A 27,060-nucleotide genomic window follows, 5' to 3' on the forward strand; every position below is an offset into this window, starting at 1 on the left:
ACATGGAAGGATAAAGAAAGTTCTCACAGCTACAGATATATTTGACATACTTAATTTCAAGCCAGAAAGAATGGGCAACAGACAGATTCTAAAGGCTTTGAGTTCCTCTTTGTGCTGCATAAAAAACCTAAGGATCTTGTAGGGATGTAGTCCCACTTATACCATCAGAAGAGCCAAAGGCACATACACAACAAAGAGAGGGACTGAAGCCAGAGAGAGGAGATTAAGCAGAAACTCACCTTGACATCAGCTCCCAGCCAGCTGCTGACGCCTGCCCCAGAAACCCTCCCGAAAAAGCTTCCTCCAGGCCGGAATGTCTCACGCTCTCCTGCTGTCTTGTACTCCGTGGAACAAGACTCCCAATACCCCATCACCTCCCCTCACACATCCAGCCAATACCTCCACATCCTGTGCTATTCATCTTTCTCATCTTCTCTTCATCCTCATAGCAGAGCTATTACCTACAACACTCCTAATCACAGTTAATTGGGTGCCTGCTATATGGAAGAGATCCATAATCTTCAAAGCATCTCCCAAACAAACTGGAGCAGAAGAGATTTCCCCCTCTGCTCAAGGCATTTGGCAAGAGCACAACAGCAGATATTACACCAAGTAGCCTTTTTGTTTCCAGTCCCTGAGTCACAACCCTATGCATCAAAGATTGATTTCACACCTATCTGGGATGAATGAGCTTTCCTAAACGTTTATGACATGCTTAAGAAAAAAAAAAAAAAAAAGGAAGGGGAAGATATGACTCACCAAGTATTTGCTAATCTATAGCTGATCTTCAGAAATTATTACATTTCTATCGTGTTTCAGAAACAAACATGCAGATTTCAACACTTATCTCAGACCTACAGCACAGCACTCTAGAGTTAAGGGTTACCACAGCTGCTGGATGGACAAACCACACACAGTAGCCTTTTCCAGGAGACAAAAAAAAACATCAAGGCACACAGATCAGTCAGAAATAAAAGGCTTCCTTAAAATTACATACTCATAGATTCAAGGCTTTTTTCTTGAACTCTGCTGTAATCCCTACTCTCTTCTATTAGTGCAAATGGCAGCACAGACTCAGCAGATTCAAGTTTATTTTATTTCTTTTTAACCACCAAAATTCTTCTCAGGTTTCCAGAAGGACCATGTTGTCTCTTCCCATCCTCGAAGGTATTTGGCAAAAGAAGAGGCAACGCCTGTACCAGAGCTGAACAGATAAACTGTCTCCCTTGGCTGGCTGAATCACCGTCTTAAATTAAGCTCAAGAATATGGAAAATCCCAAGCTTTCCTCTGCCTCCCCATATTCCTACTCCCTGTTTCAAGGGGGAAGTCCTACACAACTTCAGGAATCAGTTTTGCCCCCAGGTACAGACAAGTGAAGTACATGACAGCAGGCTCCAGATTCCTTGGCCCAGCTACGTTTTTTTCTCCCAACAGCTGACCCTAAAGTTACCTTAGGAGATGAATCCACACAGAATCCAACCACACAGGTAGTCTTTATGCAAGGAAAGGGACTGCAACACTTAGAGCCAGACTCAGAGCAGTAGTTCCTTGTTTAGGGAATCCTGCAAATAGCCCAGCACAGATTTTTTGCAACACAAATGTTGAAGCCTGTAAAAGCAGAGCAGAAAGAAATGCCACCTATGGAAAAAGTTTTAAATTGCTGAAAAATCGATTTTTCTATGAAACCAGCAGGGTGGGGAAGGGACAACTCCCAGGGAGGTTGGACCTACCACAGCCAGTAGTGCCAACGAACTGAACTTCGAATTTGGAAGATGAGAATCGACACTACAGACCACACCACCAATCCCAGCAACCTTCACAACAGCTATTATCAAGGTCAATAAAAGAAAGTACAAAACTCAGTTACTAGGGAAGCTTATCCCCTGCTATTCCCAAAGCACAGAGCTGTGTCCACTCTAGCAGATGCTCACTTGCCTCAGAGTTATCCAAGCACATCCAGCTCTGCCTATAGCTCAGCAACAACGCACCAGCAGTGATGTTCACAGGACACAGGCAAAGGGTTCCCTCTCCCAAGCTAAGCCATGCACATTGTTCCACATGCTTTCACAGAAACTCTTTTTTTTCCCCTTGATCGTCCAAAGATTTAGGACTGTGCTGTCCCACATACAAGAAACAATGCAATCTTAACAACAGAACTTAAGACATGCACAAAAATAGAGATGCAAAACCTCACCACCATTTCTCTAAAACTGTAACTTATTATACATAAGTTACTGGACACCAAAGCAGACAGAAGACAAGTAATTCTGCAGCGTTCACACCTGATGCAGAACCTCCATGTTCCACTGACACCTGTCAGATGTGGTGGGACACAGAATGGACATCATGGCAATCAAGCTGTGTTCCTTAACCTCCACCAAAACAAGGTGGGGTTTTTGTTTGGTGGAGGGTTTTCTTGGTTGTTTTGGTTGGTTGGTTTGGGGTTTTTTTTATACTTTCCCTCATTTTTTCCCCTTTACTTCAGCAGACCCAAAGCCTTTTTGCTAGTTTTGACACTTTCTTTTCCCCAGCCATATTTTTACTGTGTGTGGGCACTTGAATTCTCTTTGATTACAAAAGAATTAAGCACTCGACTACCTTAAAAACCGTGTTTCTTTTCAGTATGTTGTTCCTATTGTATTTCTTTTATGTTCCACTTCAATGGCTACTAACATACCAAGCCCAGGTCTTTGTTTTTTTTAAATGAAGCAGATCTCCTGACAGCACTGGCAACAGAAGCATTGCTTGAACAGAGGAACCAACAGTTGCTCTTAACAGTGTATGGTAATGAACGAGACAATCCCCATTAACCCTGGCTAATAACCACAGTTTCACACCCTACAAAAGTCCTGCTGCTTAGCAAAAGAGGAACAGGCAACCTTCAATTAACTCTTTCTTTCTTGTTTAAATATAGTTTCCTGAGTTTACTGGTGACCAAATCCTTTGCTTAACTCGTGAGAGTTTCATTTTAGTGGGAAAACTCCAAGAATTCTGCTTTCATTCAAATAAAATCTGAAATTGACTTCGGGTTCTCTTATGGGCTGAATGTCGCTAGGGAAGAGTCTGCATCTTTTGCCAAGACATTAAATCTTCCTCCCCACCAGGTAAATTCTCACTGGCTAACAGCTGGAAAAGAGCTGGATCACTGACACACACAACAATCCGACAACTGAAAATAAGCAGATTGATCTGTTATTCCCATTCTTGCCAGCAAGTGTTGCTGTTTACCAAGTGAAAGCAAGAATGGGGAAAAAAACCACAAGCAAGAAAAAAGTATTGCTAAATTTTCTTATTGTGTTTGTACCCAAATCTTTCCATGCAGAATTCTGATTCATCAATTGAAACTCAGTGTGGCTTCAGAAGAACGTGCTTTCAATAGCTTCTGAAAGCAGAAAGCTTGCAGACTATTTTCTGAAAAAAAAAAAGAACATGCATATGATCTTCTGCAGTGTTGATAAGCACATAGCAAATGCCCAGGGAGAAAATTTGTGTGGGGAGATAACTGTAGAAACTATTCTTAGTAACAGAGTTCTGCATCTGTTAAACTAACTCTGTTGGCACTGCGCTGAAAATTTATATTCACGAACACGTGTTCCAAATGTTGTGAAAAAGATACTATTTTAAATCCTGGTTTATGTAACCTGAAACATCTCTGAGAGCTCATGGAGGTATTTTCATTGCGTACCAAGGAGGAGCAGAGCCTGGTGGTCCCTAGCACAGGGGGGATTCAAACAAGAGCCACTGGTGTGAGGGCAGCAGAAGCCCTCACGTTAAAATCACCGCAAAAGACAGAGCAAAGCCCCACCACCCACAGAAACAGGTTATACAATCACAGGCCTAAACGTGGATGAAAACTAAAGGCTTTAAAACTGGGGTTTTGCTGTTTGAACCACTGTCACAGCACGGGGAACTCATCTTTAGCAAAACATTTAAGCAAATCCTCGATGTTCAGTATACCATGACATTACAGTCTCTGATCATGCACCAACATAGGATTCCCAGGCAAGCAATAAAGCCCTTAAGAGGCCTGCAGATGAAAAGAATATAGTGCAAGCCTCGTGCATGAATAAGATGGCAAATTCATCTGAAGACAATGATTAGATCCCCAGTTTTAATAGACAATTTTATTGATCAAATTTCAATACTTGTTTTAGCCATCTTATTTCACGCCGCAAACTACTTTTGGTAGGAGAAAAGTTCATTACAGACTTTTTATTCCCTTCTAGCATCAGCCATTTTTTCAAGTCCTCCCATAGCGTTTTATTTTTGGACACTCTGGGAAGCTGGGGTAGAAGGTTCCTCTCTCCCCAATACGACAGTGCCTCCAAAGGTAGAACAAGCAGAAACCGTGGCAAACTACGCATTTTCAGTAACTCCTTTGTGGTTGTGCCTCTAAGTACCAAACAGAGCTGGACCCCTGGATGTAGCTGTAAATAACTGCTGTCAAATGGAGTAAGACCATTCACCTCTAAACCTCATCAAATGGCTGAGAATGGTCTCTGTGTTTGACAGCACCTGAAGACCACTGTGACACCTTCCTGCAATTTTAAGTGAACATGAGAGACTCAAAGTCTGAAAGATTTTGGAGAAAGAAAGACAGAGAAAAAAAATAAAGCCTGAAAGTTGCAGGGACTCCAGCAAAACTGATTTTTATTCGGTTAAACAGCCAAAAGCAGTATTAGATTGTACCACCCACACCAGACTTGCTCATAACCCCTTCCTCCTGGCTCTCAGGGGCCATATTCTGGTACCCATTTTGAAAAGCAGCCTCCTTCTTTAACCACCTTCTATTAAAATGCTTTTTCATAAAACTGATGGTACAGACAGGCCCTACAGTAGTTGCAGAGAAGGTATTTTTTCCTGCTAAGCCATCCTCATGGCAACAGCCAGAAATACCCTTCAGTAACCCCTACATGTCAACAAGCTCCATTCCAGCCCAGGCTGTTTGGTATAGCAGTTCTTTCACAAGTCTCTGGTGGGACTGTAAATTCTGGCAGTGTCAAATGCATTTCCTTTTATTACAAAACCATTTTGAAGCCATCAGAAAGATTTCTCATTTGTAAACTAGCACTTCTATATTTAGGATGTTACTTGGATTACAGATTTATTTTTTTCTTCCTGACACCGCAGAAATGGAGGAAAATAAAAGGCAGGAACACTAGCAGAGGCGAGCAGGCAACTTTTCAAATACTGGAAAAGGGTTTAAGTTCTTGGAGAAGGGGACTGTTCCTCTGGATTAGAAGGAAAGCCTGATTCCCAGCTTCCAGATGAAACACTGTCCCTGATTTCACCCCCCTGTAAAACGGAAACTCTTCCTCTGGCCAGGCTCACCTGCAGTGTGACTTGTGGTCTGCTGCTGAAAGCAAAGGGTCAAGGTGTTACAGGGATGTGGGGTGAAAAACCAAAGATTCATTGAGTGCCCAGTAAGGAGAAGACCATACACTTCCATAACTCCCTATTTCTTCTCTGTTGAAAGCACAAATGCAACCTACTGAGCCCTCAGCCAAACCAAGGGAAGCAGATCCCCCTCACAAGGCATCTGCTCCCCAGAGACAGCAGCCTTTTAGAAGTACTGGGCTAAGTTGTTTTAACATGTACACTGAACTACATCATGATATGGAGTCAAATAAAATATGACAAATAGCTGATGAAAGTACAGATTTCAGTTTTTCATCTAAACTAAGACACTGGGAGAAGAAACAAGTCACCTGTACCTGCAAAAATAAATACAGAACACAGCTTGGCAGGAGAGACTGCTAAATAAATTCTAGATCAAACTAACAAACATGACTGACAGCATAATGACTAATACCCCACGTAAAGCAAAACTCTTTCTTATGGACTTGGGAGATTTTGGTGTCTTGGACTGGATTCTCCCAACTCAGATGAGTTTGTTTTCATCAATTCTGGAATAGCTGGCTCAATTACCTTCTCAGAGTTAAGTATATCCAAGATTTTGATTCCTTGACTAAAACCTGCTCTGTAGCTAAAACTAACACCAAGGCCTACCCAAATGGCTTGGTACAAATAAACTGGGGGAGGGCTGCATACATTACTTCCCAGATCTCTGGATAGACTTTTTTTGGGGGAGGAGGGCACTGTTCCAATAGTTTCTTAAAATTACGGCAGCAGAACAGAGTGTGAAGCTGGGTGGCAAGGAGCTGCCAACACATCAAGCACTTGCAATGATTCATTAGTCCACACTTTGACGAGTTGTTCCTGGGTTTGAAACAACGAGAGAAAGAAGGAACGAGACATCCAACCTGCCAGAGCTCGGCTGAGTGGTTCTCACCAGAACCCAGGTGCTGGAGAATGCATGGGAGAGGCAGAGTCACATCCTGTCCTGTTCAGCACCCTGTCTCCAGTGGGAAAGGACACAAGCCCAGCTACTCTCTGTGGTCTGCTCCCCTCCATCATCCACAGTCATTAACTGAGGGACAGAGCAACCCCAGTCCACCTGCCCTCAGTGCCTGGTTTGTCCATTAAACTGCCCAATCTTTTTGAGACTTCCAGTACAATCTACCTCCACAGCCTCCTGAGCAACCAAATCCACGTGTTAACTACCTGCTTAAGCTTATTACTTTCCCTACAAACCCACATTATTTAATTTCATGTGTTTACTTTTATTTTAATCCAGGTAGCTATCTTGTGAAATGATGGAAAAGTGGTTTGCATCTTGAAGTCATATACATTAACTGGTAGAAAAAAGAATAAACCAAGAGAACAGCCACTGGCAAGGGACCACTTTGATGGTTCAGCATTTGTGTTCAATTATCATCTAACATCTCTGCCTGTGCATTTTCTTTGAATGAAAACATTACCATAATTTCCGATTTATTGAACCCTAATCTGTCTGTTTTTCCTATTAAAGCTTTTTCCAGGTTTCCATCCTCCCTTTCCCCACAGAAAGGGTCTTTGAAAAGTTTTTATCAAATGTAATTTAGCCTGCTTCAGCTATTTCCAGATGGCCTGCAGTGTGTTGAAGTTACACACTCATGATTTTCCAATGGAGAAGAAATAAATGGAAGTAAGACAGGATTTCCAAAGCAAGAACCTCGCAAGTACCTCAGGAATTACAATACTTCATTTCTTCTAATAAAATCACACTGAATTGGATTCAGTTCACAGAGATACCAAACACTCCCAATGACTTCACCGTTGTCTCCAACCCAAACAGCTTTTTCATGGAAAGAGGGCCGCGGCACATGCAGGTATTCAGACTGTTGGCACATCTTACTGGAATCTCTTGCCTGAAAATCCAGCCATTAACATATGGAAGAATTGGAGCAAGTGCTTCTATTTTTATCATACACCATCTTTTCTGAGTTATAATGTTCTCTGCATTAAAGGTATTCGGCAAAAGACAAAAAAAAGACAAAAAATTGTGAATTGAGATCAAGAATTACAGCACAGAGCTTAGCGTGGCCATCAGTATGATGGCACTGTTTTCTCTGTAGAATCCTCATTCAAGTTTTGTGCTGCACAGTACAAATACTCCCGCAAAAGGAGCTCCTGAATAGCATTATCAGGCAGCTCTTATAGGAGGACAGCCTGGAAGATCAGGAGACAAATGTGTCTCCACATTCCTGTCTTATACCACAAGCATCAGTAAAGCAAATATTCTGCTTTCGTTACAACAGGTTTTGTCACTTCACCACAGGCATTACTTCCTTGCCATGTCACATCTTACCTGAGACCCTACACCTGTCCAAGGCCCTGCTGCCATGAATCTCTGGGCCATACTGAGCCACCACAAATACCCAAGGGGACAGGGCTGGGATCCAGAGCCACAGTTTTCTGATGCTCGAGAAGGAAAGCTGGATGATGGTCACCAACAATGCCACATTTCTCCCAACAACTTTCCAGCGCTGCTCAGTGCTTTACCCCACTTGCAAAGGAAGATCCTCAGAGGAACCTCCAGGTGTACCTGCCCCGACCAAGTCCATCAAGAGCTTGCTCCTGGGCAGGACAAGGAGCAGGGTTCTGCCAACAGCAAGGCAGTGGGTGTGCTAGGACTCCATCCCATCATGCTGACAGCTCTGCCTCATTGTTTCCCCCTGCAGCCATCTGCTTCTCGTGTCTTATTCTCAGATGGCTGAGCTGCTGTGAAGCAGCCCACCACCTCCCCTCATGCTCACACAGCACCTACCAGCAGCACGGGACGCTATGTCCCGAGCAGGGACCTGAAGTGTTACAGTAGAATAAGTCATAACACATAGAAAAAAAGCTTTTTACAGAAGATGGTGTTGTTGGAGCTTCCCAGATATACTGCTGACAAAATAATGTCACATTTCATCACCATTTCCCTGATGTGTGTCAACAACAGGGGAGCCCTCTTCAACCAGTACAGCTGAAAGCAGCCTGTATCAAAGTTGTAGGTCTATATTCAAAGCTGCTGAGGAGAAACAAGGTTTATATTCTGATTAATTGTTCAGGACGAAAATATGAGCTCTGACATAATGTAATAGCTATTTTGGCACAACTTTTGAGGAGCATGAGTAAGCAGCCTCTCCTAATTGATGTGCAGATCCTGGAGTGGGTAGTAACTGCATAATAACTTCATGTTGTCTTCTGAAAGTTAACACAGATGTGAACCCTGTCAAACTAGTCCACAGTTACCAGCAGCAGCTACTCACTGGAAGAACTTAACCCCATTTCATCCTTTATCTACATTTTCTGTCTTCCATGGAAAATGGATTAACACAGGATGACTTGGCCATCACAGCCTCAGTCAACACAAACGGTTCCAGGCCTCAGTGGTGGCAGGAGGACTCCAGCAGTCCCTCAAAATCTCTTGGCTAAAGACGTTACCATCCAGCAGCGGAGCAGACAGAGCAGCCACGTGTGCTGTTAGACAACAGCCAACCTGGTCTAAGACAGTTTAGCTTAGTCTGTAGTCAGAGGGGTTAGTGTTAACCTGCATTACGTGGTATTTGCTGTGAACCAGGACTTTGCACACAGATAACTCTTGCTGTAGAGCTGACAGCAGTAAATTATTACACAGAATTAACTAAACTATGCTTGAGCTGTAAGATGATTAGCTCAGTGAGCCTGTATTTTTGGGTCATGGTTCCTATGGAGTAAGCATAAAGCTGAAGAAGAGAGCCCTGGCACGTTAACAGACCACAGGCATATGCTTCTCCTTCATGTCAAAAATATCAAGAATCAGTCACAAAGTCCTCAAACTGCACTCATTGGTAAAGGTGTCACTGGCTGTAAGCATGGTACTTGTCACACTTTCTGCTGGAATGCTGGTTTTAAGACAGTGAAGTTCAACTGCACACAAAGAAACAACCACAGGCCAGCAACCGTGCAACTCACACATGACTTCTACCATGTTTTTATAAGGTCAGCAGCATGATTTTAAGTTCCATCCAACCCAGCATAACTGCAAGCTGCCACAGCAGGAGGAGTCTGGCCCACAGTCTGCTTCTCAATCCTCCCCTGAGTTGGGTCTTGTAACTGTGTGGCTGTAGCACAAGTCGGTTCTGTCAGCAGATGGAAAACTTTTTATTTTGAGCATGTGTGGTCCTTTCCCATTGAATCAGCAAGATAAACCAACTCTACTTACAGCTGTTTAAGAGCCCAGATCCTTCTCAGCACTGGGCACAGCCATACCTTGCAGACATCAGGTGTAGCACAAAACCACACCCACGTAGTGCAGAGTCCTTCTGACACTCGTGAGGTGAACTTTTACCCCATGTTACTGCCTTGGAAATCAAGCAGCTAAGTAAGTGATAAGAAGCTATTTTTTACCTTAAATCACTCAAATGATAACAAAGAAGAAGCCTCTGATTTCACATACCTAAGTTAGAGAGGTGGTGACTGGAAAAACGCTGAGCCTTCTGCATCTTCGCCTTCAACATTTTCTGAAGTAGACAATGACAAATAATTGGTAAAGGTGCACTTTAACGTGAGAACACACATTACAGGGCAAAAGAGTAAGACAGCATTGCTCTGCAAATGTTCATGTTCTAAACTGGAGTTGTTACACAGCATCTGGTTCACAGACCAAAAAAAGATGTGTAATCAGCATTTTGTGCATGCAGTGTCCAGTATAAAAAGGGAAGGCTGTCCCTTATCCCTGCAGTCACCCAAAACTCCTGGGCAGCAGAAACTGGTGCAGTTTTCCAGGCTGTTTGAGAACCTGTACCTTATATCTAAAGGCAAGTCAGCCTGTATGAACTGGTGTGATGCCAGCAGCCCAGTCCTGAAAAGCACAGGACTTACCAGCTGGCACATACCCCACACATACACGCAATAAACTGACACTTTCTGAGGAAAATTAAACCCATCTGTATGCAGTGCCGGGAGTAGTTAAACAGTCCCCTTGCCAGAGGAGCTGGGGACTTGACTTTATAACACTAATGGCTATGGTAGGATGTAAAATACAGGCACAGCAGCATGAAGAGCTCTACTAACTAAATCACAAAGACCAGGCCAATTTTTGTGAAGCAACTCTGCTGCCTGCAGGTGTAATTCTCCTTCATGTACCACCTTCTGTGCCTCTCTCCAACAATAAACTCTGCAGAATATGCTGGAGTTGGAACAGAAAACTTCCATTAGAACAGAAAAGGGCATCTTCATCTTTATACACCCCTCCCAGCCCCTGCACATGCCTCGCACCTTTTGGTAGTTGTACAGTCACAGCCATCCCACGTCCAGACTTCAGAAAAAGCTGTACAATAAACCTCAGTGCAACAAAAACTCAGTGTGCAACATGACAAATACCAGCTCCATTACTAACTCCCAATTTAATTCAGAACATCCCTTAACCTTGCAAGTGCAGAGGCAAGACTGTGCCTTTAACACACTTCTCATTAAGAACGCAGCTTCTAGCACAGCTCTCTGTAAACTGCATATAATCAAATTTCTGCACTACCCTGTTTCAGTTTCTCATTACTGCATATCTTTCATGTTTTAATTCACATGACATTAGATTTGCTGCACTAAATGAGCACCTTCTGAACTCCAGAATAAAATGGAGGTTAATTACTAAACCAGATTTTTAAGTGAGAGTAAAACTCTATTAATGCCTAAAGCAATGCTAAACTTGACAACTTAATTGAAGTTAAGCATTGCACAGTTAAACTGCCCCAACAGCTTTATTCAAGCTGCAGCCCACACATTAAGACCTCCCAGGATCCCACGTTTTACCCAGATGACAGAGGACAGGACTCCTCCTGCTCCAGAATCTTGCATTTGCAGTGAGCCACTCAACAGGCATTTTGTGATGGCCTTGTAAGCAGATATCCAGACCTCTCCCCCACCTGCTTCTCACCTGCCTAGTCCACACCACTGAGCCTCGGGATAAACGTGGGGAGACAAACAAAAGCAATGGGTAAAAAGAGCTCCCACTTCATGAATTACAGGTAGAGGCAAAAACTGCTATCAAGATCTGCCAACATTCATCACTCACATGGTGTTATTTCTGTCACCAAAGCACCAAACAGCTAACTATGCCATAGGCACCTGGAGAGAGCAGCCATTGCTGTTCACTGTTAACCATCCACAGCCACTCTAATTTACACAAGAAAAGCCCCAAAGGACTGCCTAAATGCTAATATCATCCTCATCTAAAATCATGAAGTAAGAAGGACCACTAAGTCCACTGGGTCTCAGGTTCCTTTGGAGCTTCTAGAAGGCATTAAGAAATCTAATCTCTTCCCCAAAAAATGCTGCTTTGGGAAATCACCCTTAACTTTCTGCTTATTTCTCAACAGTTATTGGAAATGCAAAAGGAACAAAGTCTGGAACAGTAAACATGGCTTATTTTCTATACTTGGTGTTTTGTTGTTGCCAGTCAACTCCAATTATCCAAACATGTCAGAGCTTGAGAATACAGAGAAATTAAGGCAGCCTCAGAAAACAAACTGGAGACTGTACATGGTCACCTCGATGGCTGACACCAAGTAAATCAAGTAAGACTGCTATGGCAGGGCATAGCACTGTACTCTTGCTTGTTATTGACAGTACCCTTAAAGATTTTTATTTAATTGCTACACTTCATTTTACCCTGGAAGACAGCTCTGAAAGAAACTTTTCCAATAACTCCAACAAAATTATCATGCTACAGAACGTAGTCTTTAAAATCTCCAGTTTGTTGGCCCTTGAAGCTGCCAAAAACAATCTGCACAAAACTGAAGTGCACTCCTAGACAGTCAAGACAAGATCAGCCCCAACTGAAGATTAGATGCTCAATTCCATGTCATATTTGTTTAATATAGCTTGGCCAAAGTGCACTGTGTGCTGTCCTGATGAACAGAAACAGCTACAGGTTACAGAAAGCCACTTTGTGCACACCAAGGAACTGATTCTAGAATTATCCCAGAGCAAGAAATGGCCAAAGTTGATGTTTACTATTTTAGAAGTAATTTCAACTTCAGTGTGTGAATTCATAGCAGACAAGTTAGAGCTGGTGCATCAAAGAACAGGAATATTTTAGTCAACAGCCTGGTGGAATTATTAGACATGTTAAACAGCCCAGATAACATCGCAAGTGATGAGCATCTGTCAAATGCTCTGCACAAACAACACCAAGGCACAGTTCTGCAGCACTGGACACAACCTCTGCTCTGAAGCTGAAGTGCTTATTAAATGCAAGGGTTATGCTGTAGGGTGCTTTGCATCCATCCACAACGGGCAATGGCAGAGTGAAAAACTAATCTGTGTCACACAGGACTGAATCAAAATGAGGAAGAAAACTTGGTGGCCCTTGAGTCACAACTGAAAAGGATGCAGAAGTTTTGCCCACCAGGTCTTTAGCTTGACCTGTAACAGTCCATTGTTTTTAGGGCAAAACCCCATAGTGCAGTCCCTTGTTTTACTTCAAAAAGCAAAGCTGAGGGAGTGCAGCTTGGGGAGGAGACGTGCAGCCTCCTGCACAGTCCGTCCTGTGTGCACTGTGACACAGGAGTCAGGAAACAGTTTATGTATAACTCAAAAAATAACCCAAAACACAAAAAAAAGCCCCACACTTTTTTCCACTGTGAGGATCATCAATACTGGAAGAGGTCATCCAGAGAAGCTGTGAAGCCTCTGTCTTTGGAGATACTCAAAACCCAGCATGACATGGCTCTGAGCAATGGAGCTGGACAAGATGATCTGCAGAGGTGTCACCTCAGTGACACTGTGAGTCTGTACAGCCATTGGGAAAAGCTTCAGACTGTTGGAAATAACTGTATTCCAAACTTTCAGATCCTGTCCATGTGACACCCAGCTTCAGACTTGACAACACTGAGGTTGGCTTTGAGAACAACCCAGTTTTGGATCCAGAAAGCTGTGGTCATATCCAGCTCCTTTTCCAGGGAAGCCACACAAGCACTCACTGTCACAGTAGGCAAATACACATGTGGGGGGCTGAAGGAATTGTTCTGTCTGATATAAGCATGTGCAGCTCTAAATACTCATCTCAAAAACTATCATCAGGACATCAGAAACTAAATGGGCAGTTAAATCTTTTGGGGGAAAAAAAGAAAAAAATAAAAACCAGTTGATAGTGCTCATCCTCTACTAAACAGACTATACCATAATTCAGTTAATTCTGCATCTCATGTTGAAAAGATTATGAATTTATCTTTTTCTAGTGGGATTTTTTACTTTTCTAAGTAGTATTTCAATGAAAGTGGAACATATTAAAATCACAGTGTCAGGCTCAAAAGTACATCAGATTTAGGATTTTGCCATATGCTGAACACTGTTCTCCCAATCCAACAACACAGATTTCAGCTCAAACCATGAGCTGAAACTGAAGCACAAATAGTCCTGAGCAGCACAGCTCACACACTTAAGGTCTGGTGGATCACTCCTGTGTTTGCTACAGGCCTGGGTCTGCAACAAGATGAAATCTACGAGTACAAAACCAATTGAATTATTTAGGATTCTGAAATAAAGACTACGCAGAAGTGTTGCACTGAACAAAGGCCTGATTAAGGCAGATCTTTAAACATATGCTTAACTTCAGCTGGCATTTAAGCCTGATTTCTTTCAAAGAAGCCTCATCCTGAACACTGGATGCTTTCTTAGCTTGCAGCTCCAACTACGCCAAGGATTTAAAGTACATTTAGGGGGGAGCACAGTCCATGCAGGCATTTGCTCAGGAATAATGCTTTTGGGAGACACTATACATCATTTTAATATTTCAATTACTTCTACAACCTCAAACAAGACCAAACTGTTTCTAAAATTCCAGCACATAGACACCTCCCTGAATTTTAACTCAAATTCTCATCTTCTTCTAACAAGATGCCAGGAAACAGAAAAGAGCCTGTTCCCAAAAACTTTGATAAAATTCAGTTAAATTATCCAGATGGTTTTCATTCCACAGAAAATACTAAACCAGCAGTCTGCAGAGCATAGCATTTTCTAAATACACAAAATAAGGAGAAAACAATGCACAAACGGAAAGTGCAAATGCTGAGCCCATTATATTTTTGTTCCAGCAGAAATGCAGCACAATCAATACAATCTTGCAGTTCTAGAGGACCCATCTTTCTGCTGCCAGGGTTGCTCTGCAGCTGTAAGCACCACCAAATAAACTGCATGCAGCTCAACCACCTAATTTTTCCTGTGCTACATGCAGAAAGGAGGAACTGCATTCCCACCCACTTAACCTCCAAAACCCAGCATTCCTTACAGCACGAGAAGCCAAAGAGCACCTGCTGAACAACCTGTGTACTTTGAATGACTCTGCAAGCAGCCAAATTTAGCAAATTTGCTATTTTCTCCAAAGCACAGCCTGATTCTGTGGCTCTTAAATACAGGGAAAACTGTCTTAGATTAAATAGTGATTACAGATTTAGAATTTCAAGAGCTGTGAAAGTCCTTGCCACAGAAAATAAACCCACTGAGAAGAGATGAGGACAGATACTGCAATTTTCTATGCTGTGCTATTTAATAAATCTCAATGCAAAGGAATTAAATTACAGATGGGGAAACAAGCATCTATATAATTATATGACAACACCTGGAATCATTCAAATCCACCACCCGCAGAATCAGAAAACTGATCAGCAAGAGATGAGCCATGAAAAAAAATCTCTCTGCAGCTACAGATGGATATTCATCCCTTTTACCTGGCATCTCACTAAAATGTTTCATAGCAACAGAGGAGGAGTTATCCCACAACAGGGGACAGGACTGGTTATCACACAAAGCAGCACCATCCTGCACAGTACATCCCAAAAATGAGAGGAGAAAACAGGCCAGTGAGCAAACTCAGTGGTTAAACTGAGTTTCTTAAACAGTAAGAAATCCCTGAAGGATTTCTTCTTTAGATCATTAGTATGTTTTCTCGTGCAGTGCTGCTGGTTGTCCTCATCACCCAGCCAGGAAGGCACAGACAAGAGCATCCCCAGCCCTGCTGAGCACTGCAGCACAGTGATGGCACAGTGATGCTCTCGCAGTCCTTGGGGACAGCAGGACCTTTCAGCTCCCCTGAGCCTCCATCTCTGTGCCTTCCTAAAACAGCTCTTCAGGCTACCCAGGGAAAGCTCTGAGGATGGAAATGGTGGGATCACCAGCTGATAAAGCCACCATCAGGTGCCCCAGGTGGAAGCTCACTGCAAGAGCCACCTTTTCTCAGGGGCCTTCTTTTCACGGACCCAGCACAACTCTCAGCACAGCAGAGAGCATTCAGGAACACAGGATCACTGGACCTGTTCCTGTGCAGGTCTATTTATAGTCTCAAGTGGTGCTGCAAGGCAAAATGCCAAATGGTCCCCAGTTTCAAAGAGTAAGTCCCTGAAGTGCTCCACCTGAGAACCAAGAACACGTGCCCCAGACTGGGGCAAGAGACCACTGCAGGCACAGTGACTTGTGCCTGCAGTGGCAGAGAAACTTTGCCTTATGGACATCTTTGCACCCCAGCACAACTCTTACAAGCACCTTCATTAGAAAGGCTAAGTGAGGGATAATTATGACTCCTCCACAAAGGAGGACTGCTTTGGAAAGACAGCAGTTACTGCCTGCTCAGAGGGATCTCTCCCAGAAAGCAGGAGGCTGCCATAAAGGTAGGGTGGCCAATTCCTTGGGAAATACCAAAAAAAGCTGCAAGGAAGACCCTCCCCAGCTCTGAAAATGCCCAGCAGCAACACCAGGCTGCTTCCAGCCAATGCTGGTTTTGTTGCAGGGGCAGCTCCAGCACCTCTGAGAGCCTCGTAACAGGCAGATCCATTTCACACTTTTCTACGTTCCTTGACACACTTGAAAAACACAAAGTCCTTGCTGGCCCACAGCATCTTCAGGGCTAACAGCCCCTACAGCACAGCTTTGTACAGTATCAAAAGTTGCATTAGCTGGGAACCAAATTATCACTTGCAGAGCAGTTTTGCAATTAGATTGAAACTGTAAATTATGCAACAAGCTAAATTAAAAACAAGTTTGTGATACAGACATAATCTTAGTTCAACTCCTCTTACTCACCTTACTCCTTTTTAACTCGTTTCTACACAGATTCAAGCTCCTTTTGCTGGACCACAAATGACTTTGCATTCCTAAAAAATTAAGCACTCCTAAGAACTAACGTATGTTTGTCGTCACTCTTAATATCCACCTTTGCCTGAAGCTTCTTCACCAACACTCACCACTCTGAGAGGCCTTTTGGGCATCAGAGTCCATACCACCCTTCAACTTCCTTGCCTTCCTGCAACATTTCAGGACTCCTTCCCTTCATTCAACTCTCTCTGCCCCAAATATCACCACTCTTACTTTGAGCAGGTCCCCATATTTCATGCTGTGACCTCAATTACAGAGGTTTGGACAACTACCTTTCAGATGGGGCTGAAAACCATCTAATTTCTGAGCACATCTTACTTGCTTCCTGGTAGAGCTGTTCCACTTCATACAAGTAACTATTTTCTGGAGCAAAGTGAGAACCATCCCATGCAAATACTCTTTCCCTTGTGTTACACCAAGTCACTCCTGCCCCTACCAGGTTCAAACAACACTATATAAAGGCAAAACCGAGTGAGTAGCTTCTGCAAAAAAAGACCCCAGTTTATTGGTTTGGGCACTCCCAAGGACAGTGGGCACTTTCAACCCTATGTCTTGAGTCATAGTGAGGACTGGAACTCAAAACTTCTATGTGCTGAGTGGATAAAGCTGGGGCAGGGGGATGTCATCCTACCTGCTCTTCCTCATTTCTCTAAGAGCACACCTGCCTTGGGCACGTCACTCTGAGGAAGGTTTAGCAACAGCTCCCCTAGACCTGACACCCAAATCTTTGAGGGGCAGCATTCAGCACCACCAGCAGCCTCTTGCAGCCTTCCCTGACCGACTTGGGCATTCCCAAACTCCACAGGCCAGTGTTCACCAGCCTGCTTTGAAGCCACCCCGAGTTCTTTAAGGAACCCAGACACCCACCTCATGGGTTTTTTTTAAATTCCACTAGGCAACAGAACACATAAAAATGAGATGACGCAAGGCTAACCCAAAGCTCCCCTAATGAACATAGCCCCAAGTGTCCAACAGGATGTGACAGGTGGAGGGGCAGGCGAGCCCAGCCGAGGATGAGGTCACGAAATGAGCAGTTTGCACAGTACACTACTAATCTTAAATTCCAAACTCATTATGCACAAGCCTAACAAACAAAGGAGCAGCTTAGCAGATTTACAATGTACCTTCTTTGAGGGTGGAATAATTATTTACCTGATAGCAACCTTCGTGATACAACAGCAATAAATAAATAAATAAATAAATAATCCCAGCAACTCTTGTGAACCGTGGCTTCACTAGACAGACTGACAGCTGGAACGTGCCTTTAGCTAGCTGAGCTCAGGCAGAGTTGTAAATATTTGCAACAAATAAAATAAAGCTTGCTAGACTGAGCAGAAACCCAAACATAGTAGTTAATGGCATCCAGGGAGACACTGCAAGAGACCCACACCCCCCTCAACTCCTTCCAGCTTCCAATGAAGAGCCCCTAAGGGTTTTTTTCTCTTTGCTTTTCTCTAAGATCATTCCTTCCTGCACATATACACATGTCAATACCATTCTGATTTCATTCTCTCAGGTTGCAACTGTTATTTATCCAGGCTGAAGTTAATAAACATTACAGAAAAGGTTTGTATTCCTAATTCAGCTTTACAGCAGCATATTACCATGCAGTGACACATCCAGAAAATCATACTTCATACAGGATCTCTCCTTTATTTAGATAAAAACCCAAAGAATCCTGAAAGGAAATAGTACATGTGCACAAAACATGCTCAGCTAGGCTCTCCCACTCAGATCTCTCAATGATCCTTTTCCACTTCTATGGCATTATTCCGACCTCCCAGTTTGAAGCGCCAGAACCACATGTTCCCCTTGCCCATATTCCCAATTTCTCACCATCTGACAGTTTTCAAAGTCTGCTCCCAACTTCTCACCCTGAAACAGTACCTCCGGCCCAAGTTTTTTAGCTGGCTGCTTCTCCTCCAGAAAGGATCACAGTAGGTCCTGTTTTCTTTATGCATTTATATGTCACAACAGGATGGCTGGCAGCAAGATTAGTAGCAAGCATTGATTGCTCCTGTCTCCATCCTACAAAGTATCCTTCACCTCGGACATTCCAGTTATTTCCACATCTTGTTACTTTTCTCCGACCTCCAGACCCCAATGCCCTTGCCCTACTTGTTTCCCCCATTCCTGCAGCAGCTTGTGTTTTCACATATTTGCAAAGAAAAGAGACAGCATCTCAGAACTTGGGTTACAGGCAAGCTTTAACAATATACTATGTTATCATCGTGCTGCTTTAAACACATTAAAACTGGCAAGCTTCCAGCACCTAAGTATCTTAGAGATTATCAACATCTTTCCAGGAACCCAAAATAACAATATTCACCCGGATTTTCTCAGAATTCACCCCAAATAAATTATTTAATGTGACAGTACGCCAAACCAGGCACTTAATCCTTGCACAGAGACAACGATTGCCTTTGCAGGTTTGAACAGACACAAACGTCCTTCCAACTCTCCAGAACTTCAGTGCTCTCTTCACAAGCAGCCTCACAGGGTGGTCTCAGAAGACCAGAGCCCCAACACGCTCCCCCTGGCCACACCAGCCCAAACAGCAGGTTCAGGTGGGTTTATGCCCATTTTGTGCCAGAAGAGCAGCACAAAGGAAGGTGCAACATACCTGTGAATCTAGATCAGTGTTTTTTGGGGAGCAGTTAAGGAGGATGAATCCAGGTCTTCCCAGAGGTGGCAGCTGCACCATCATCTCCAGTGCAACTCTTTCCCTGAGCTGTAATATCCCTATGAAATACCACCTGCAGGACTGGGCTCCAGCCACCTGACACTGCACCTGAGGTGCTCTAGAGTAAAACAGTCTGCAAAATAGGCACTTGCTTGTTCTTGATGCTCATTTCTGCAAGGAACACAGAATTCATAAACTCCACATCTGCAAATGTATGTCTGCCTGCACTGTAAAGGAATAATCTTCATGGGAACTGATTTAAAAAAAAACTTGTTTACGGTTAGAGGCTGCTAATTACAACATTAAAATACTAGCCCGAACCCCACATTACACTTGCATTCTGTTTTACATAGCAGTATACGTAACAATCATCACAGCAAGCTGCTCTGTTGGCTCATGCTGGAAGAAATAATTATATATCACAGCAACACAATTTTGCCCTTCAACCTGCCAGTCCAGTCCATGCAGCAGCTGTGAGCAGCAGGTCAGGGTGGGGGGAGCCTACAGAGTGTTTCTACATAATCACTCACCACTGAAGAAAAAAAAGCTAAAAACCATCAGCCCCTGGTTTGCATGCTTGGCAGAAAGCTGCTAACACAAACATAACAGCAGCCCTTGCAGCAGGGATGTTACCAGAAAAAATGAGCTCGATCCAAAGGCATTATTGGTGTTGAAGTACTAGCTGGAAGTTGTAGTGCCAGCCTTCCTTAGTAACTGTCACCATTCTTGTGCTTGTACCAGTGATACCAACACTGTCCTGTTTCACCTGGACACTACTGTGACCTCTCTGAAACATATTCTCACATGAAGCCCACAGACAACAGTGACTAAGGCCTATGCAAGTCCCAAGCTGAATTTCTGGGCAAAGATACTGAGACAGAGCCTTTCAAAAGGCACCCCAAAACTGTTAGTGCCCACCCACAGCAAACAGAGCCTTAGGGTGCCTAACACTGAAAACTACACTTAACTTCTGCCTCAGATGGGCCAGAGAACAGGCTGACCCCTCCCAAGACTTTGGTTCCAGTGAATCAGAATATTTCAATCTTGACACTCAGAGCAGCATCAGGTTTTTTACAGCTGTTGTGGATAAAGCAGTGGCATTGTTATATTATGAATATGCAATAAAATCAGTTTTCCTGTGCTGTTTTTTTCCCCAGTATGAAGTGTAAAAACTACACATAAGCCACTAGTTGTGCTGTTACTGTTTAACTAGAGATTATTAAAAATAAATCATCACAGTTCTCGTATAATGTGATAGTGATGCAACAGTTAACTGTCCAGCAAAATCTGCCATGCCAGGCTGCTTAATCATGTTGTCTTTGTTACAGCAAAAAATTATATTAAAAGACACTGAATTTTTCCAAACAAAAACATTACAGCCTGTGTATTTCAAAAACTTTTTGATTCCAAAATAGAACGAGACAGACAATAATGGCCAAGAGCCTGACCAGCTTAATGGAAGTTGGACTCTCATTTTGTTCCCAGCACTGAAACAGCAGATTGTTCACAAAAGACAATTAAAAGCCAACAATTTCAATTTTTTTAGCAGAAAAGCAAACAGAAAATTACTCCTTCTGTTTCATTTTCAAAGTCTTAAAGCATGTTGCTTTGAAAAGCAAACATAGAAACACGAGGGCATCATTAAAATGTCAGAACAGGTTTCTCTTGTACCCTCATTTTTAAGCAGCTGTACTGATTTCTTCCCAATCAACTTTTAATCAGAGAACATGGTTAAGAAGCTGAATTTGCTTGTAAAATCTCTTCTGCAAATCTCTTCTGCTCTTGCTTCCCAGTTTTCTTCTAGCTCCTGACCAGACTGTACAGCAGGAATTAGTCATGTTGCCTGCCACCATGCTGGAAAGGACCTCTGATACATTGCCCTAAGTGCCAAATAAAAACACACACAGTGCACAAGAGCCTCTGCAATGACTTCTAAATGACAATGGGTAAGTTCACAGCAGCCCCACAAATTTTAGACCAGAAGGTTATGAAATTACCTCCACTCTACATGGGGTAATGAGCAGTACCAGGGCCAGTCCAGCTTTCCATCAGCAGGGCTGCACAGGCTTATTTCCAGCCTTTTAAGAGACAGAATATATTGATTCAAATTATCACCTGGAATCTGTAAATCAACAGTAGCTAGCTAGGGAAGTTTCCTTCTCACCAGAAAAGTACAGATTTATTTCAAGCAGAATGCACATGTACTTACACAAAACTAACGCAGCCAGCAGTCTGATAAATAAAAAGCAAACACATGTGCTTGCTAAAAGATGCACAGTCGGTGCAGCCAGCTCGGCCTCAAAATATCTGTGCCCTCTCTGATCAGCTTGGCAGTCACACAAAACCCTCCCGAGGAAAGCAGGCCAGGGAAGCAAAAAGGTGATGCTCAATAGTTCGTATCAAAGCAAATGCTGAACTGAATTTCATGGGCTCTTTCTGTTTCCTTGCTAAATAGCAAAGGCCTACTGCAAATAACAGAGTGAGAGTTTTGCAGGAGAGAAAAGGTCACCCAGGATCTCTCACCATGGAAAATGCTGTGCTACAGACAGGGAGCAGCACTGTCTCCCTGTGTAAAGAAATATACAGAAATACTACTTATTGTCTCCACATGTTTATACAATAGACACTCCAACTGCAGCCTTTCCTTTTAAGACTGTTTTCAAAAATAAAAAAGTACAAAAAGATGTGGTGAGGGTTTCCTTCCCAGTGCAGCAAATTTGAGGTGCAGAATAAACATGGAATTATTGAGTCACTCACAAAAATGTTACCGGAGAGATTTCAGAGACATACTTCTGGCTTAGCTCTACTCCCACTGACATCGGTTCAGACTTTTACCACTGATTTCAGGCAGTGCTGGCCTACGTAGCACTTCCAGCTCAGCTATTATTACCTTTTAGTTTAAAATATGTAATGTTCCTCTGTAACAGACGGAAAAATATTTCAGGAACTTTTTAAATCTGTTCCTCCAAGATACATTTTTATTTTTTTTTAAATCACTCTGAGACACGGTTCCTGGATGCAAGAACATGTGACCATGTTCTAAATAAAGGATATTTTCCACTTCTTGCACAACTGGAACAGATATAAGCAGTAGCTTGAACAAACTGCATTGCAGAACCCAACCAGAATATAAAACACTTGAATAAGATCCATAAATAGCAGTAATATGAAAAGACTACCTCCAATAAGGCACAAACTCAATGTTAAGCCTAATGTAATCAAGTTCAAATTCAATCACACTGCAAAGTTCATTTACAAAATTTAATTTGATCATCTGCAGGCTAAGGCACTAGGGCACTTCAGAAGAGTCCTCTTTGGCTCCAGAGTAAGCACACATTTCAAATATGTGTGCCTATTTGGCAAAATTAATATTTCCTCAACAATCATTGTGTATTAAAAGGGAAGCTTTAACTAAATCAAGATTTCCGTGTTGACCACCAGATAAGAGGAAAAAACCAAAAACGAATGCTTTACAGAGGATCCTAACTGGACAGAGATGGGGCACCAGCTGATACAAGTAAATTATTGAAGGTTTGCACAATGAAAAAGGTCTTTGGGCAGCAGGAATGATGAGAATTTTATAAAGACATCACTGCTTTAATAATGACAAACTCTACATCTCAATGCTATTGCTCATAAAACAAAAATAAGCTTATTAAGAAACTATCATGCAAATTAAATGCATATTTTTTCCACTTATATATAAATACTTCAGTAACGGCATCATTTGGGTGCTTTTTAACCAGTCTGAAAATATAGGCAACAGAAAAGGGCACAAATGGCAGTAATTTATCTGCAGGTTTTATTAAGAGCATGGCAGTAAATTACAACAGCTGACAGTAATTTGCTGGTGCTTGTGAGGACCATCCAAATGGACACACATTGCAGAGAACAAAAAAATACAGAGAAAATCAATTTAATATAGAAAATTTTGCTGCATTTGCCACACCTGGGTTGGTTCAGATTGCCCTGTGGAGAGGCAGGCTGTACAGCCTTTACCTCCAGATACCAGTTTGACATCCAAAACATTGCCAAATGACTTAAAGAATCCACATTAGAGACATAACTCAAGCTTCCAGCACCCTGCTGACTGCATGCAGACATGTCAGGATCTGTGTTTACTTTTGGTTATAAAACTCCACCAATTTCATTGTACACTGCTTGTACCAGGAAACAAATCTTATTTGCGTGTTCATTACACAAACACATACATATTTTAAGTGTATGTACTTGTAGATTAAAACTATTATCCTTTGTGAATATGGCAGGAGAGGAATAAAATATGAGTATGAGGGGGAAAAAATAGATCTCATTGTCTTACTGGTAGTCTTAAAGCCCATTTTCCTCCCACAGTGAAAAGTGACTCTGAAAAAACCAAAGCAACTGAAACATCATCTCAGTTTTCAAAGACATTCAACCATGGCAAATTCCAGAGACCCCATGAATGTAGATATTACTTTGCCCAAGGATCTAACTTCTCATGAGTCGGGAGGGTTTGGGAAGTATGGGTTTGACTAATCTATCTCAGCCCCATGTATCCTCTCCACCCCCTGTGATTAAAGCTTTTGCTGGGCTTACATTTTAACTTGGCTTCTAGCAGTCAATTGTGGCTTGGCCAAAGTTAGTACAGTATTTACTGCAAAAAGCTTTTATTATTGGACCCCTTGGAGCTTTGGATTGCAGACTTGAATTATGAAATAAGGATGGAGTAACTGCGAGGGCACACTGGAGAGGAGAAACCTTTAACTGGATGTTACATATTAGAAAACAAGCAATCTGGGAGGAAGCAAATAGAGTTTTGCTGAGAGAAGGACAGCAGTATCAGCAGGGCTTAGTTAAACTGGTCAACAAAACTGTTTCTTCTTGGTTCAGAGCACCGACATTCTTACCTATTTCTGAGCAGGATGGAATTTTCTCTGTACTCACAATTTCAGCTGCTATGAGTAAGCCCAAGATGCTTCTCAACTCTTATGGTTAAAAGATCAGAGAAAGCCCTGAATGTTGCTAGGAAATCAGCAGTTCTCACCAGGGAAAAGAGCAGATTGCTGTTTAGACTCAGCTCCTCACATCAGCTCTGGTTTGCCTGCTCCCCAGGCACCCTTCCAGAGCCAGGCTGCGGAGAGGGTAAGAAAGCAATTCCCATGGCCACAGTCCCACAACTACACCACATTGACCTGCTGCTATTCCACTTACTGCTATGCAATTACTCCTGATTTACATCCACAAGAGAAAGCAGCAGGGTGATGCTGATACCCTCGATTATCATCAGTCAGACGGGTTCCAGGCCTGAGCAAAGCTGAAGGACTACAGAAGTCCTCTGAGATATGATCACGAAACAAACAGGTTTGTGAGCAACTTCTAGCTCCTGTTATCATCAAGTTTATCAGCCTGGCTCCAGGGACAGGTTTATATGGACCTGGCAGGGCCCCTGACTCCTTTGCATCTTCATCTCCCACAATACCAGGATGACAACTGAGTACCTCTCCCTCGAGGTACGAGCTGTACGTGAGCTGGGCAGGCTCCACACTGAGGTTAACGTGTCAGTTCACTATCTGCCAGAAAAACTGTGGATTGTTATTCCACCCTCAGGGCTCCCTGTTCTCATACACATGGGTACATGTGGAGCAACACGAGGCAGACAGGGACAAGCTGGTCACTCCTCCAAAAAGCTCCCCTAGAAACATCAGGACACATATTGGTCTGAAGCACCACCAGGATGTCAGGGTGACAGACCCCTTTAAACTCAAAGGGTGGGCAGTGCTGTCTCTGCAGGAATATCAGGTAAGGAGGTACTGGGGAAATTCACTCCAGGGAAGTTTGAAATGGCAACATTTAGAAGACAGTAAAATACTCCAGCGCTTCATTAGAGTTTATTCACTTCTCCCTGAGAGAAGTGAACAATGGAGGCTGCACTTGGGTTCCAAAACATCAAGTCAAAGGAATTAAAAGCAGTTGCAACATCTGTGCAAGGTCAAATGCAGACCTGCTATCCATGCTCACACCAGGAACGCACAGACAAACTGCTGACTACAAAGAGGACAGCCACAAAGGGACAACTCCTGCACACCAGTTAGGACATGCAGCTGGTACGAACAGGGCAACTGGACCACAGCGAAGTAGTCATGACTGCTGCATTCCACTGTCAACACAAGCACTAAACCCGAAGCCCTGTGTGTCTCTCAGCTGCCTCCATCACAGCTGGAACCCATCAGTGCCAGTGAACCCCATCTGCTCTGCACATTAGCCTGGCTCTCAGATAATTACCTGGGTAATGGCAACTTCCCTGCATAACCTTGGGGAGCAAAGGAGTTCTGGCAACTTCAGTTTGGTTGCATGGCCTGTCAGGCTGCACAGCACCACCACTACCTGCACCACTACACAGCACCACCATTTACCTGTACCAAGGGTTCAGTGTAAGCAGGGCTGCCGTGAAGACAGGCCACAGGAGGTGGCCCCACATCTGTCAGCCCTTTTGACAACAACAGAATTTTAACACCTTTTACTACAAACCTTCAGTGTTTCTGAAGCATTCAGAGGATTGTCAAAAAGTCATTTATTTACTTTGAAGTTTGTCTGACAGGCCGTACAATCTAAACTCATTCTAGCACTTTTTTTTTTTTTTAAATATTTACATTCTTATTCATTTTTCCACTGCACACAGATGTACAAAGAGCAGTGTTCAAAACTAAAATATGAATATAGAGACAGGCTAACAACAGACTCGATTACAAACATGATACACTCGTAGCAACGACCTTATATTCAGCAGAGTGCTGCTTAGGAGAGTGTTGAGGTGAAATGGAGGGTTCCTTGAATGAAAAAACGGAGGGAGAAACGTGCCATCGCTGCCAAGGTGGATGCCCAAGGTGTGGGAGAGCACTGACTTTCTTTTTCCAGCAGTAGGACGGACAACGGGTCGCTCACAGCCCACAAGGGAGGGAAACACACACAGACCGCCTTATTTCCCTTTACACAGCATATCTACGCGACACAGCCGCTCCAGATAAGCAAACAGGGTCTATCTAAGGGAAAAAACACTCTAGGAAGAAAGTGACCTACCTAGCAAAAGTTTCCAGTCCCCAAGCAACTGCAAGTAGCAAAAAAAAAAAAAAAAAAAAAAACCAAAACCAAAAAAAACACACAAACGAAAAAACCCCAACCAAAAGCCAAGCAACCAAAAACAACCTTAGATGCTACAACTCCTCGCAACCCCTCCGCGCTGACCCCGCCGGGGGTTCTCGGCCGCGGCCAGCGGCGCTCACCGGGGCAGGTGCGGCCCCGGCCTCGTCCCCCCTCCCGGCGGGGCTGCCCCGGGTGACAGCCGGGCCCGCACGACCAACAATGCCCTTTACATAACGCGGGCCCGGCCCGCCCTCCGCCAACAACGCCGCTATTATGGCAGGGAGCGCTCGGCGGCCGCCCCGCTGCGCAGCAGCGGCCGCGGGGATGCTCCGCGCCCGCGCACGGCGGGGACCCGCGCCCCGCGCCCCACCTGCTCTTGAGGGGCTGGCTCTTCAGCTCGTAGTACGTCTTGGGCTCCTCGTGGAACTCCTCGCCCACCTCGAAGTCCGGCACGATCCCCGACTCCGCCTGCATCGTCGCCGCGGCCGCTGCGAGAGGGAGAGACGGGAGGTTACGGCTGCGGCGCCGAGCAAGCCCCGGCGCGCCGCCCGCCCCGCTCCGCTCCGCTCCGCTCCGCTCGGGTGGCTCGGCTCACACACAGCGCCGCCCGCCCCGCCTGGGACTTGTAGTCCGCCCCGGGGCCGGCCCGGCCGCCTCCGCCCGCCGCGCACTACAAGTCCCGCCGCGCCGCGCCGGGAGGGCAGGGCCGGGCCGGGCCGGCGCTGTCAGCCGGAGCGCGGGGCCGCCCGCGCCGCCCCGT

The 27,060-nt window shown here is 43.9% G+C and overlaps 1 protein-coding gene across 6 annotated transcripts in view; it reads right to left on the reverse strand.

Moving 5' to 3' along the window:
• MITF (melanocyte inducing transcription factor) overlaps positions 1-26,928 on the reverse strand; it is a 101,609-nt gene extending 74,681 nt beyond the window's left edge. For 2 of the 6 annotated variants that reach the window (XM_042014127.1, XM_042014108.1), the window contains exon 1: positions 26,671-26,927. In XM_042014127.1, the coding sequence (XP_041870061.1) occupies positions 26,671-26,774 (104 nt within the window). In that variant the 5' untranslated portion in view covers positions 26,775-26,927. Of the gene's footprint in view, positions 1-9,806; positions 9,871-19,118; positions 19,349-26,670 lie in introns of those variants that run through there. The other 4 variants (XM_042014098.1, XM_042014136.1, XM_042014164.1 and 1 more) reach the window with 4 other exon arrangements.
• Between the last annotated feature and the right edge of the window lie 132 nt (positions 26,929-27,060).

The sequence above is a fragment of the Corvus kubaryi genome, unplaced genomic scaffold (assembly GCF_017639235.1).
Source record: "Corvus kubaryi isolate FWS band 111438036 unplaced genomic scaffold, C.kubaryi_AGA036_p1.0 136, whole genome shotgun sequence".
Taxonomy (NCBI): Eukaryota; Metazoa; Chordata; class Aves; order Passeriformes; family Corvidae; genus Corvus; species Corvus kubaryi.